Genomic DNA, 15,458 nt, shown 5'->3' on the forward strand with positions numbered 1-15,458 from the left:
ACTCACACACACTTGCCACACACGCACATACCACACAATGGTATGCCGCAGGCACACTGAGCGGAAAGAAAGGTAGGAATTTATTTATATTTAAAAAATATCTAAACATTCCTATATATACTTCAAAAATGAACCCTAACTCCTGCATAAAAGGCCTCTACTTTCCTTCTTAATTTTAATACATTTCCCAAATTAAATATACATTTTTTCTCCCAGTCCCCTGACACAGACACAGATTGCACATTATTGTAATAACATGGCTTACAAAACACGCAAGCAGCAGGAGCAGCAGAAATAGCAGCAGAGACATGGCCCAGTAATAACAGCAACAGCTAAGGAATAAAAGTGCCTGCACAAGGCGCATCCTTGCAGGACAGAATACTCAGAGCCATGTATCCTGTTTGCTGTTGGGTTGCCCAGGTGATTTACCAGTGACGATAGTCAGTGGGACTCATGACAATTGCTCTGTCACTTTTCTGGTTTCTCTCTCTGTGTGTGTGTGTGTGTGTGGCACTTGGTAATGTAATCCTTCAGCTTTCAGCCTCCTTTGCCGTTTATTTTTGCCCAGTGACATTTTATTATTATTAAACAAAGGCCCAGCTACCACAGAACCCCTCCCGTCTCTTGCTTAACCCTTGACATTGTTTTATTTCAGACTAAAGGCACCTACCAACTATAGTTGCCACTGCCTGCTTCCCTTTGGCCATTTTGGCTTATTTTTGAGCCTCTGCAGCTGTGATTTAATTTTCGTTCTGTTTGCTTAGCCCCAATTCCTAGTATCCCTATCTATCTGCCTCTCCCCTCTCCAGGAAAATCCTTTGCTAAACTGTTAATGTAATTGTGTCCAGTTAGGACTGTTTGAGATACTTAGAGCACTTTGCGTAATTGGCTCTCGGAGTGTGCATGCATAAAACGCTTTGTTTGGCTCCGATGGAACAACAACAAAAGATTTTGGCCAACAGAAGAGCCAGGATGTTAGACACAGAGATCACCTGTACTGGGAAAAGTACAATGGCTTTGGTAGAGCGAAAACCAAACCAATGAGCATTGTCTTTCGTTTTGAAATATTTCTTACCTTGAAATGTAAATTCTTTTACAAGGTTTTCAATTGCCAAAATTACAATTTAAGTTTAAGAAATAAATAAAAAAAATTATACAAGAGAGTTGATTAACAAATACCTTGTCCAAGTTAAAACTTTAGCCTAGTAAATTCCACATTTTTCCTCTTGAAAAGTCCTACAACAGTTGGTTCAGTCATCCGGCAAAAGAAAAGTAAACTGCAAAGCAATTAACATTGTGTTCTCGAAGTGACAAAGTGACAAAGGGAAAGGAAACTTTTTTGGTCCAACTCAAATCCTTGAACCAAAGCTGTGCCACTTTAAGGATTTTGGCTGGAACTGCGACAAGTGAACTGTGTGCCGACTTTGGCCAAGTGTAAACGATAAAGGATTCGCCCCCGCCACTGACCGACCAACAAACCAGGATCCTGGACTCCCGGACTCCCGGACTCGAAAATTCCGGAACTAGGACTGCAACAAGAACAGTTTTGTCCGCTCACACGGAATTGATATGTGGCTTGGCTCAGCACCGATTCCCGGCTGCATCCGCATCCTGGCCGCCGTGGCTTTGTTGCACTTATCTGGCGTTGCCGTTACGCACAAGTGGTCATGGGTAAGTCAGGCACTTGGAGAAATTTTTTAATATAATATGGGTTTAATTTGAAGCTTGAGAAGTCAGCTAACAAATTTCTAAAAAAAAAAAGTTGGGTAAAAAATACTCAAAGTATAATTTTAAATTCCTGAACTAAGGTTTTAGATTGTTTTTATACATAATACATTTTGTAGGAAATATGAAAAAGAAAAGCAAGTAATAAGTTTCTAAAAGCACTGTGAAATGTTATTTTTCATCTTCTCAGTAACCCTCCTCCCCTTTTTATTTTCCTCAAAAAAATATTTAAAAATTCATTTGTAATCTTAAATTCAAGCTAAAATCTTTAATTCCTGGGGCATATTTTTGCGAGTGCCTCTGGCTGGGCAACCGCAGAATTGTTATATTCAGTAATTATGTCCAATAAGCGACGAAGCGTGAAGCGAACGTGGGGGTCCTGCATCCCAGGCATCCTGCCCGCATTCTACCCACCTCCTCCTTGGGTTCCAGAGCGGAAGGAAAACGTTGTCGTTAATGTTGTCGTTATGTAAGCTAACCCAGTTTTAGCGTCGACATGGCATTTCCTTCCTTCCTGCCAACTCCGCTGCGTTAAATGCAATCCTTGAACAGAATCCGCAAGAAAAGAATGAAAGATGGTGGGAGCCAGTCGTAGGAGTGGGTTAAGGAAGGAACCCCTTGTAGGGGTTGGATAAAGATTGCTGACTGCATGACACGCCAGAGCAGGCAGCAAAAGTTAAGCCACGTGCAGAAAATTCACTTCCGTCCGCACACACACACACACACACACACACTAAAACACGCACACTTGCTGCAAGCGGAAGAGGGCTAGAAGAACAAGAGAGCGGCATCTAAACTTGCATTGCATACTTTTTGGCCTGCCACCGAAAGAAAAACCTCCTGCCAGCTATGGGAAATCAAAGGAAGAGCAAAGGAAAAGCCCTCGGAGCGTATAAAAAAAAATAGAAAAGAAAGGCGAAAGAGAAGAGGAGCTGCAAGAAGAATGAGAAATGTAGGAGCTACAAATTTCTTGTGCCTTCAAATTGCTGTCTCACTTCCGACTTATCCTTTAACCGAACTGCATTCTCAAGTTTTCCCCAAACACAAGAAACATATCACCCAGATTGGCCATCAATTCTTTACATATTTTTCCCCAGCTAAAAAGCTTTTTTCTATGGTATGGGAACAAGGCAATATAAAGTAGTTTTATTCATAATAAATTGAACATATTGGTATGTTGAATGCTAAAAAGGATTTATGTAAAATAGAGTTTACATTTATTTACACGTTTTAGCAACAATTAAAGCCAGAAAATTACTATAAAATAAATCATGGCCTTCTTTTAGACTCCTTTTAAAATGATTTCAAATCTCCAACTATATTTTGTAGAGTTTTTTCTGTCATATTTATCACATTTTCATTAACAAAACCTTTTTTAAATTTCTTTCTGTGCCAAACTTGATGATTTCCCCCCACTAGTTACAAACGAGAACTGCTCTTCTGGCAGCCCCAACAATTTTCGAGCGTCACTTTTCTGTTGCTCGGGCTGCTAATGTGTTGCGCCTTGAAAGCTCCTTCAGCTGCAGCTCATCCGTCCTGGCAGTAACTGCTGCTCCAGCTTCAGCTCCTTCTCCTCCTCCTTTTTCCCCAACCCAAGCCCAATCCCATTCCTGTTACTGTTCCTGCTCCATCGACATTTCTACAGGTGTAAATGTCTCGCAAGTGCACTTTCTGCAAGGAGCAGGAGCAGACTGCTCAGTCCTTGCCAGCCATCATCATCATCCTGGCAGCTCCTTGTGGCATGCTTAAGCTGCTTCCAGCTCGGCCAGGCAAACACCTTTCTGGGCTAAAAGTGGCCACCTGGAGGAGCTTTGCCCACTCCGGGCTTCCCCCCCCTCAAAATAATTCCCACATTCTCAGGCAGCTCAGCCACACACACTCACAACGTGTGTGTATTTTTGTTGAAATAAATTTTATTTAAACTTTCGCTGCCTCTGGTTATGTTTTTTTGTGTGTGTGCAGCATTTTGGTGTTATTTTTTTATTCCCTGCAAGGTGTGAAATTCAATTATACAGCAGATTTATATGTCGGGCATGGAGCCGGGTGCCTGAGCAGCTCTTGCCGCCACCAAGGGCTTTTATTTGAGGAGCGGAGAGGAAAATGCGGTGTTGGAGGGGTAAAAAACACAACCCACACTCTCATACAATATATATGCGATATAAAAATGCAATGAAATCAGTTCGCCATTCAAGTGGAAATGGTTTAATATGCGTATAAAAGGCGAATATTACCCAAAGCTCTTGCAGTTTTCTATTTCAGTGTGTGTGTGTGTTTTTGTTGGAAAAGGGGAAGGGCAGGTCGGATAGCTGAATCATATTGAAAAATACAACAAAATCTGGTTATTTTTTTAAGGCAAATTGAATGAGAGATTTCATCACCAAATTTTGGAGGGGGAAACCATGTTCAAAAAGGTATTTTTTATCAGAAGAATTTTCAGCTTATGCGGAGTTTTTTTGTTAGCTATTGCAGAATTTGTAAAAAAACACTGGCATATTTCACATACTTTCCAAATAAATACATGACGTTTATAGCTTTATTTTAAACTTTGATCGGGTAGAGTAAAAATAAAAAAGCTACAAATTGGTAAAAAGTAACTACAAAGTATATTTATTTTAAATTTTATTTTATATTTATTAAGGGAAATTCCCTGGATAACTTGACACCTGCTAATATTTCAAAATACAATAAATAATTAATAACTACAAAGGATTCTTATTTAAATTTTTACTTTATAGTAATAAAACAAATTCTTGGTACACCTGCTATTATTTTAAATAAATAAATAAAAGCTAAAGAAGACGCCTTTAATTTGCCAACATTACGTATACGCCATGTAGGTTTCTTTGAATTTGCTTTCATGTTGTTCCTGACCAAGAAAAACCTTCAAATTTGCTAGCATATATTACGCATACGCCATGTGGATGCTAGTCACAATCTTCAGTAGCCAATGCCCGGCCAGTTGCCACAGCATTTACATTAACATTATTATGCATCTGTCTGGGCCAAGTTCCGCTGCCCCAAGCTATCTGCTCCTTGTATCTGCTATCTGCTGCTTACGTGGTGCGCCACTTGGCTCTGACTTGGACTTGGTCTTGGTCTTGGTCCTGGACCCCAACTCCACTTGGTTTGCCGCCTGGTCGAGCAGTGAGCGGAGAGCCACTCGTTTTTATTTCTTAACAAATTCTGTTTTTTTAAAATACCCTTTTAGGGGGTACTATATGCATTTGCTTTCTACTTGAATTAAAATTAATAAATATAAATAATATTTCTAATTTCAATTTTAGCATGAAATTAAATATAACTTTCTTTGTTTTTCAAATATTTAATTCAATTAAATAAAACCTAGAGTATTAAGAATTTCGGCTTGAAAGAATAGCGCACTTCTTTATATTTTTTCCTTGTCTTGGCCAACGCCTGCTGTTGACTTTGCCCCCGGTCCACATGACGGTGGCATCTCTCACCTGGAGTGCTGCATCTGCAAATGGAGGTGGAGATGGAGAAGATGATGCTACAGCATCTACCAGTTGTTTGCCTCTCTCTTTATTTGCGGCTCTTATTCCTTCACTTTTGGGCTTCGCTCTGTTGCCATAGCATACTTATGGGCGGCTGCTCCTGCTTTAACTTCGACTGCAGGTCCTGCAACTGCTGCTGATGCCGCTTGTTTCTTATGCTTGACCGGCACTAGCCGTGCATTACACTGTGCAAAAATGGGGTTTAAATTTGGGTGTAAGCTAATGCCCCAAGAAACATATATTTTGTAAAGAAGCCTTGCAGATATGTTCTGTATATTTCAAAGATCCTTATTATTATTATTTACTTTCTCCTGCATTTCTTTTCTTAGAGTGCCTCCTGTGTTCAGGGTCCTGTTCTCTGTCCGTTGCACATGCCGATTGCTCCACTTTGACATGTTGCTGGTTGCCATCATGCCCCATGTTTCTGGCTCCCACCTCCTGCTGCCTGCCTGCCTCCTTTGGTGGCAAAATAACTTTGCTTATAAATTGTGGCATGTGTTTGTGCAGCGATGATGTTGCCGCTGCTGGTGCATTTTGCACAGCTCTCTGGTATCTTGCTACTTTGCATTCTTTGCTTCGCACTAACGAGCATGCGAAATGACAAAGCTGATGGGCGTGGCAGGACGCTGAGTTAGTGATGAATATTCAACAAGGAAAAATTACCATGAGATATATCGAGAAACTCAGCGCATAATATCGAACATGTTGGACTTTAGCAAGTATTCAAATTTGTTTATATCACATAAGTATTGTTTTCCAAGAACTCAAGAATTCTAATATTATTTAAAGCTTAATAAATTATAAAAAAAACTACAAAAGGGTTAAATTCATATATAAAATGATTAAGTTTCAAAAAATATTATCGATAAAGTATCGATAATTGAATAAAGTTCACCTTTTAATGTCTAACTTTTTTTTAATATTTTGACAATTAAATCGAAAAGTGTTTAATAGTTTCTATTTTATTTAAAAAGATTTTTATTTCGCTAATTTTCAAACAAATTGAAAATTGTCAAAAAATTGAATTTTAGATTGGTATCAAAATAAAAGTAAAGTTTCATCTTAGACACTCTTAGCATAGATATTCCCAGATTCCCCCAGTTTTTTCTACTTTGTTTGTTATTCTCAGTAAGATATATTGCCTTGTTTTTGGCCATCCCTAATCAGGACTCTGGTGGCAAATGAAGCAAGTGCCACTTTGTAGCATTAAAGCAAAGGAATTAGAGAAGGAGAAGGCAAAAAAACATGCAACTTTAAATGCAAATTGCTCGGCGTGACGAGGAAGGACGAGGCGGAGACTCTTGGGAAGGCGAAATCAATAGGAGATTTTTCTATGTCAAAGTGAAGCGAAGCCTGGCTGACGACTGGCAGCTTCAGCTTCAGCTGCTCCGTGGCGGAATCTTGAATCCCTTCGAGATGTGGCATTCGATGTCTCGATGTTCCTCGGAATTCCACATCTCGTCTCCCCACATATCTCTGGCTGTGACAGTGAATTAAAAATGCATACGCCTCACCCTTTTTGGGGACTCCTCCAGTTGCCTTTGATTCTGTCTCCGTTAAGCTTTAATCACCCGAAATGCAGTGTAACTCCCAGTGGTGTGGGTTTTTTGGTCTACCGCTTCATTTACATAATTACAAATCATATTACAGTTTCTCCTCCACATTGTTCACATACGCAATTTAATTTTATTTTCATGTTTGCAGCAGCAGTTCGCACTCTCTGTTTTTTTTTGGGATGCAAAATATTTATATGGCAACCATTGAAAAGTCAAACCAGACTGAACTCCACTGAACACTGCCGGGGCAAAAAGGCGTAACAACAATAATATTATATTTCACATGCAGAAGGGCGGGAAAAAGCCGGGAAAAACGACACAGACAGCGGGACGAGTGGATGGCGGGAAAAGTGGAAAAGCGACGTTTGAATGCTCTTTGATTGATTGGTAATTGAATTTGCGGGCAAATGCATTTAGAGGATTTATCGCCAGACAATCGCAGGCAGTCCTGATTGATGGCCCTGTGATCTTAGAAGTATTAGTTGTTTTTTTTTTCAATTTAAAATAAAGTAATTAAATTGCATTGGAAAATTTAATCGATTAAATTTCTAAAAATTTATTGGAAAAGTGTTAAAGCTTTTTGGAGGTATTGGTTTTAGGCTATGAAAAATTCAAATAACCTTTTATAAAAATAATATGAAAGTTAAAAATATAACGAACTCTCTTTTTAATATAATTAAAAAAAAAACCCTTGTTAAATCCTTTAATTTTCTCTTTTTTCATAATCACATAAATTTCCTATAATTGTTTTGAGCTAAATGTTTATGTTTCCCGTATTTCACCCACACTCTTGCCTTGTTTATGGCTTTCTCGATTTTGTTTGTTTATGACTAGCTTTAATTATAAAACCCATTAAAGCAACATAAATGTCATTAACGAAATTAAACAGTCACAAATCACTAGATTAAGCTTAACGCAAACACACAAACATCTTTGACACCAGAAATAATGTTTTCATAGATTAGTTTTTTGCCAAAACTTAATTTAAACAGTTGCTCAATACAATTAATTTTATTTTAAATGCTATAATTAAATCATTTTAAATGTGTAACAGTTTATAATAGCATAAGGCTTACATTAAATTAAATAGCAACAAATCAACAGCTTAAGCTCAACGTAAATACAGTTTTAAGAGGTAAAAATAATGTAAATTGTTATAAAATTATTTAAAAATTTAATAAAACCAGCTTGAATTTTCTTTAACCGAAAATTAAATTACCACAAATCATTTCCGACTGCCTGTCATAAGCACAGAAACATCTTGAGCAGACAACTTGTCGGCTGCTATAATTATCCACAATCTGAGTCAGATATACATAGATACTTATATGCATGTACCCATTCTTATATCCAGACTATTCTCCACTATTCCTGACCATTCAGCCACACCTGAGCCCCGGAGATCAGGGCCTACATCCATTCTCGACGGAAGTCCTGGGCAGAGTAGTTTCGACCATTGGGTAACAATTTCAATATTTCCACCGACAAATAAACAGCAAATGTAAATTCAAAATTCCCCAACAGCAGGCAGTAGTGGGGAGGGGGTGAGAGGCTGTGCAAAAAGGAAATTTATGCATATTTAATAACAACATGGCAAAAGAGGAACTGGAACAGGAACAAGGATATGGAGACGGAACGAGACGACGACCGGCTACAATATACAAGGCATTTCTCACGCATAAATGCACCCGAACGAACGAGATGAGAAATTCAGAGAGGATTTTCAAGGGGGGGTTTTTTAGTACTAAAAATGGAGACTGATATGAGGGGTACAAAGAGAGGGTTAAAAGGGGGCTTAGGGGGGCAAAAAATACAGGATAAATGCAGGATCAACAGGGGAGCTAAAATATTTCTACTAGCAAAAATAGTTTTCCCAAATAGTTGATAAGCGAACCAAAAAAAAAACACAAAAGCAAATATTGCTTGTATATATATATGTTCATATATTCCCATATTCACATACAGTAGAACTTCCTTAAGTGGAAAGTAGCAGCTTGAAATTAAATTTGTAAAAAGCATCCAGGGTATAGATTTAGATTCAGGATTTCAGCTAACAAATATAAAGACACTAGTAGTAATTTCCTTTAGCATGAAACTATATATAATATATATCCTGGTGAGAATATTTTCTAAAAATTTAAGCTCATTTAAACGATAAACATGGAAGTTATCAGACACTACAGTTGCAACCTTTTATATATCTTGCTTCCTCTGGCTCTACCATAGATGAGATTTTTAAGCATTATCAGAGAAAATTAAAACATAAATAAATATATTTAAATAATAATATAAATATTTAAAGTAGTCGCTACTATCGAAGTCCCACTGTACATCAGAGCAAAGCCACAGAGTCAGCGAACTGGACGCTAATCAAACTTTTTAATATGCCATGCATGCAACGTGTGGCGACTTTTGTTTTGACACACACCGCAAGGGAGGAGGAGGAGAAAGGGGGCTAGCGTTATGAGATATATTTCATATATTTCATATGTGCATAATGCCCGAGTTATTAGATGGCAGATGTGAGGCAGAGAGAGACAGAGACTTTGGCCGAGAACAAGGAAGGCAGAACAGATTTAGTTCATATGTGTGCCTAGCTTCTCTTATGCTCCATCTGCGTTTTATGTGCTCGTCTTTCCAATGCAAAGATGCACTGAAATAAAAGTAACCTATTAAAGGTGGCTAAATGTGTAATGGAATTCTTGAGATTAAATTTAGAAATATTTTAAGACATAATAAATGCTGAAACTCAAGGACCTACAGCCTAGATAACTATCCTGTAATTATTATTATTTCTCTTTTATATTTACTATTTAAATTTTTATTTAATAATATATATTTTCTTACAGTTTAAATAAGAAAATGCAGCCCCTTGGAAGTGGGCAAATCCACCGAGAGAAGCCTCCTCAATCCTGGGGAATAATGACAAAGCAACTGCCTCGCTTCACGGCGGAGCCAGAAGAAATGTGTGCTTTATGGGAGGTCAGCTAAAAATGCATCATCATGAAATGAAATCAAGTGCATTTATTTAGCTCTCAGCTGGGGGAAACCCCGCCTTAAACAAGCTGCCATATGGGGTGGTGTGTGGGTTAGTGGGGGAGTGAGAGGAGGCGTGGCAAGATGAATGATGCAGGCAAACGGCCGTATGTTACACAGTTTCGACTTCCATTTAGTTGCAAGCTTAAATACACAAGGTACGGTACGGGGGCCAAAAAATGTTTGGCCTTTTGTTCGGATAAAGTCAGGAAAGCGAAGCATTTTTTTTTTTTTTGCTGTATTATTTTTTATAATTTTTTTTTTTCATTCTTTATGAAGGAACTTTCAATGGCTGCTGCTGGTGCTGCTGCAAAGGAAGCGACTTTCTGCTTGATGGATGGACAGTTTAAAAGAAGTGAAATGTGGCTTAGGCCTTGAGCAGGTCCAAAAAGGAAAAAGAAAGGAAAGAAACTGCAACTGAAGTGTGGAAAGCATAAAAGAATTTACTCAAGAGCTTTGTGTAAAAAATCGTTTCAATGGTAAGAGGCAGGAGTTGATCTTAAGGATCATTACTGGAAATTGCACAACAAATATGGGAGTTTAGTTGGGAAATAGTTCGAAGAAAAGAGATCAAAATGGAGGGTTTTTTTTACTAAATTTTAAATATTTTTTGTATATTAAAAGATAATAATAATATAACAGGGTTACTAAAGAATTTTCTAGTTTGAAAGAAGGTTAGTAATTATATTAAATATACAAGAAAAAAGTGACGTAATCTTCTGCAAATATAATTGTTAACCAATTATTATTTTAATTTATCTTTTAAACTATATTTTCCTTAACAAACCTTTAAATATTATTAATTATTTCAACACATTATTTCCAAGTCTAATATACCCCCAAAAAACAATACCATATATCCTCACTTTTTTATTATTTTTTCAGTAAACTATTTTTCACGTCTCCTCTTTTATGTTTGTCGGACATTTATCTCTAGTGACCCCCCTTTTTCCCCCTCTGAAATTGTAAACAAAATTTTTGCCATTAACAAAATTAAATCAAGAATATTTTCATGAGACACAACGAGACTTGTGTAGGCATGTGTGAGCCATAAAATGCTTTTCCCTGTCTCAGCCTCTGCCTCTGCCTGGGAAAATGTGTGTTTTCATATTTTTCGACTACCATCTGAGTGTGTGTGTGTGTGTGTGAAGGAACATATTCGAGAATTATGGAAAGAAGCAAGAAGGAAAATCTCTGACTCGACAGAAAATAAAAGCAAAAAGCACAATGAAAACGGTAGCTGGAATAGCAAACAAGTGCAACTTTTAGACACATGCAGTAATAAATGAAACAAATTAATTAAAAGTGTGCAACGGGTCGGCTACGTAATAATGAAATGCGAATCAGAATGGCAAACTTGCCGCTCATTCGCTCTGGTTACTATTTTTCTACTATTGTTGCTCTGTGTGTGGCTGCATTGTTGTGCTCTCGAGGCTCTTGATAAATTATGCAGCCATCACCTTATTTAAAATGAAGATTAATTTAAGTACTGCCAAATGCTTCTGCTGTTGGCTCCCACTTCTCTCAATCTTCTCCTATTTTAGCTTGAGAAATTGTGTGTTTGTGTGTGAGTGTGGCGAGCCAACAAATAGCTGAGGATGTGAAGATCCTGCCAGCGAGATTCGCAAATGGATGTGTGGATTCAGGGGGGAGTTCCGAGTCTGGATGATATGCAAATCAGCTATTATGCAGTGGGAAACTTAAACTACTCCAGGAGCTGTTGTTGCCAGATCTTGATTATAAATTCCATTTATTAAAATGACAGTTGTCTTAAGAGCGGTTTCAGTTGCTTGTTTTTGTCTTATTTTGTGGTGTTCTTATACTCAAAATGCAATAAATTAAATGCAGGTCTAGGTAATAGAAGAAATCTAATCTGTATATGTATATAAAATGTTTTTCACATTGAGATAATTGCCAGACATCTTACAGAATATTATATTATTCTTCCACAAATATCAAGTCTCAGAAAATGTACAAATTTCTTTGAAAATTACAAATTACCATTTTATTTTAATTTTATTATTTTAACTTGTCATTTTTTCATAGAAAAATACTGGTTCATTGAGTAAATGCGAATAAAATAAATTGATATGCAATGTGGATGCATTTTAAACTTACAAAAAAAACAAAAAAATCGAGTAAAAATGAATCTATTTATTAGAAAAATATTTATTTAGCCTCCAACTTAAGTTGTTTAATATATTTCACTACACAAAAAATATATATTATTGACCTGTTATGCAATTAAATAAGGCCCCACGTTCTCCAACAGCTTGTGCTTTATAAATTCTTTATAAATAAATAACTTTAAGTTCAGCAATCACTTGACAGCTAATAAAATTTAACACTTTCCGTCGAATCGAATAAAAATCGATTTATTTAGCAATATAAAAATCTATGACATCTTTGGCGAGTTACCTGTTTCGCCCCCGTTTAAATAAGGATGCATTTTGCACCTGTCAAGCATGTTAAATCCCGTCGTTTTCCCTTCACAAATCCGCGAATCCTGCCCATCATACGCTCAGCAAGTTGGCTCATCCCCGTGGAAATTGAATTCTCCATAAATACCACGAAAATCTTCCTGTGATGCCTTTCGTCTGGTTATATCCTACAGTTCGGGTTGTTTTTCATTCGCGATAGGAAGGGAGTTTAAGGGTATACTGTTTTTTTGGTTAAAGTGAGGTTTTTCGATGCTATTTTTATCATCAAGATGCTTTCGTACGGTATTGTATTTTTAAAATTAAATACATTCCCCCATTTCTTTATAGATTATTCCCTTTAACTCTCTCTCTCTTTTTTGACGTAATCCAGGGTACTCTTAAGTCCCAGTACACTTCCACCACAGAAATCTTACTTGTTTTCTGTCTGTTAACTTGCCTCAGGCCGCGGCAGATGCTGCATGTCGCAATGTCGCGAGTTTGCTGCGTTCGCTGCAGTTGCTCCCGCCGCTCCGTTTCGGTTTTTTGGGACATGCCACGGCCTATATAAATATGCATATGCTCCGCAAACATTTGCCAAGTTATCCGCCCGCACCAATCGGGTTCATACATATGCGAAATGGTATAGGGCTGGAGGTTTGCAGAGGCACTGTGTCTCCCGAAAATTCATGCGAAAACTGCTGACATTTGTGGAAAATAAATGCAACGTCAGAAATATTGCACATTGCATGCAAATACGGGGCGAGTCGCGTCAGCCAGCATGATAAATATACAAATCCCAGTCAGCTCTTGCTAGTTAGACATCCGTTTAATTGAGTCAACACACAGCGGAGATTCTAGCAGAGATTCGCGGGCATGGGGTGGAAAAGTGGGAGGAGAAAGAGGAGCAGAAGGAGGTGGATCTAGGAGGAGGTGAGAGAAAGGGGGTGTCAAATTAACGCTGTCAACTTTTCGCAGCGTGCACAGAAAGCATTAAAAACTAATTTATGGATTTGCAAAGCCAACTCCTGCGTTGATTTATGTACACTCAACGAAAACAAATGCCAGACAAAAGTTTTTGGCTGAAAACAGAATGCGATAACTAAAGTTTTGAGTTGTTCTTACATTAAATATTTGTACACTCATACAAATATTTAATATAATTTAAAAGACTTGAGTTTTCTGAGTTAAGATTAGTTTGAATAAACCTTAATGATTTATAATTTATTTTTAGGTATATTAAGAGTTTAAAAAATCCCTGTCACTTATTTTCTCCTGTGTAAGACCATAAGAATAAAAATACTCACAGCACTTGGGTATCCTGCGGCACTTGGGGCACGGCGTTTAGTTTGTTGCGAATACAGCGCACAGTGTGCTCCATGCAAGTGCAACCGGCTGGGCAGTAGATGGCCCGTGCTCCGCCGGCAAATAGGAGCAGGACGAGGAGCTGCAGCAAAAGCAGCAGCAACACTCGCGGACAATGCATTTTCAACGATTTTCTGCACGCACACACTACCCGACCAGATGGAAGTCAATTCAAGAACTGTGTTCCTCCGCGGCGGCAAAACTGGCCACGACGATAAGCACCGAACGCGGGCGGAAGTGGGACCTCTACTACACGCTTATCGTTGGTCTCTGACCACTGGACGACGGCGTCTACTCGAATCACTAATCGCGGAGCTGGGAACACTGCGCAAGTGCGCCTCACATATCGCCTTAAAGTCACAAGGAGCTGCACAGGGAGAAAACAAAAAGGTAAAGCTGTTTCATAATTGATTTTTATAATATATAATTTTTTATTAATAAATTTAATCTTAATCTAAAATTCTTTTCTTATTTTTTTCTTAAAGCTTTTACTTGCAATTCCTTACTTAAAAACTGTATTTTAATTTTAAATTTATTTGAAAAAAAACAGGTAAATATCCAATTCGATTTTTTCGAATTCTTTTTTTGTTGTAAAAACCTAAAGAGATAAAATTTTTCACACTTTTTTAAGATTATTATTTTTTCAGTACTATTATTTAATTCACTTATCATATGTGTAATGTTTTTTTTTTAATAATAAATTTTCCTAAAATTATCACATTTTCAATATTAAAATCCACAAACTAGAATTGTTTCTTTTTATAAAATTACAAAATTAGCCAATCCAAATTATTATTTGTATTAATTTTGTACTACATTTTTTTTTATATTTCAGATAATTACTATACTTTTTTTTTAGAGTTTTCACTAATATTTGACCAAGTTTCTAAAATTTCACAGATTATCCAACCTTTTTCTTAAATATTTTTTCAGAGATATGGCTTTCTGTGCGTTGCCGCGTATATTTAGTTTTCGAACGTTGCGAGATTACTTAGCGATTCCGGGACTCTTCTCTCCGCATAACCGAGTGAACTGCACGCGCCAAATGCCGACGAGCATCTGAACGCCGAGCAAAAAACCCGGAATCGGAATCGCCGAGTTGCACATGCAGCGCTGCCGACGTAAGCAGAGGACTCCGGCAGAGCTGGGAGACTCCAGCTGCTGCTGGTGTTGCCGCAGCCGCCATCGCCTCCGCCGGATGCAGACTGTGATAACATTTTCCTGAGGCTCTCGGCTTTCTGCTGAAGAGGTTCTCGATATTAGTTGGCCGGCAAAAGGTGACTACGGCGGCCTACGGAGAGGGTGATGGGTATGGATAGTTTGCATCGGATGGATGGATGCCCTGCTCGATACTATATAGTAGTCAAGGACGAACGACAGCCCCTTGTGTTGCACCGGCGTTTCCAATGTATTTTCAGTGCGCAAAGCGAGCGCAAAACAAAACACAACAAGCATACGCCACGTTGCACTTGCCAGCATCGAACATAGCATCAAATGCTTTGCCCCGGCTCATTTTTAATGCATGAAGAGGTGGAATCCAGCCCCTGGTTCGGAACACTCCATTTGTTTTTGCCCTCTCCCCCTTATCCCCAAAAAAGGAGAGGGTGGTGTGTATCCAAAACTGCTCGCTTTAGCGTTCGGTGATAAGACGCGAAATCAAATTTAAAAGCTATCAATTTGATATTAGTTCGGGGACCCGGGAAGAACCCTTTGGGGGCAACGTTTGCAACGCGTGCCAGAATGCAGAAAATGCTGTAGTTTCCTTTGCTTATTTTTGGTTCTCCCACAGAGAAAAATAGGACCAATATTGGCCATCAATAAGTAATAAAGGAGAAGTAGCTGGAGAT

At 38.1% G+C, this 15,458-nt stretch overlaps 1 protein-coding gene across 1 annotated transcript in view; it reads right to left on the reverse strand.

Annotated features, from left to right (window-relative positions):
* The window catches only part of Pxn (Peroxidasin), a 35,692-nt gene extending 21,032 nt beyond the window's left edge, over positions 1-14,660 (reverse strand). Inside the window, exons 1-2 of the mRNA XM_017167441.3 lie at positions 14,522-14,660; positions 13,554-13,978 (exon numbers count right to left, since the gene is read on the reverse strand). Coding sequence (XP_017022930.1) covers positions 13,554-13,732 — 179 coding nt within the window. The 5' untranslated portion in view covers positions 13,733-13,978; positions 14,522-14,660. The remainder of the gene's footprint in view (positions 1-13,553; positions 13,979-14,521) is intronic.
* Between the last annotated feature and the right edge of the window lie 798 nt (positions 14,661-15,458).

This window comes from Drosophila kikkawai, chromosome 3L, assembly GCF_030179895.1.
Source record: "Drosophila kikkawai strain 14028-0561.14 chromosome 3L, DkikHiC1v2, whole genome shotgun sequence".
Taxonomy (NCBI): domain Eukaryota; kingdom Metazoa; phylum Arthropoda; class Insecta; order Diptera; family Drosophilidae; genus Drosophila; species Drosophila kikkawai.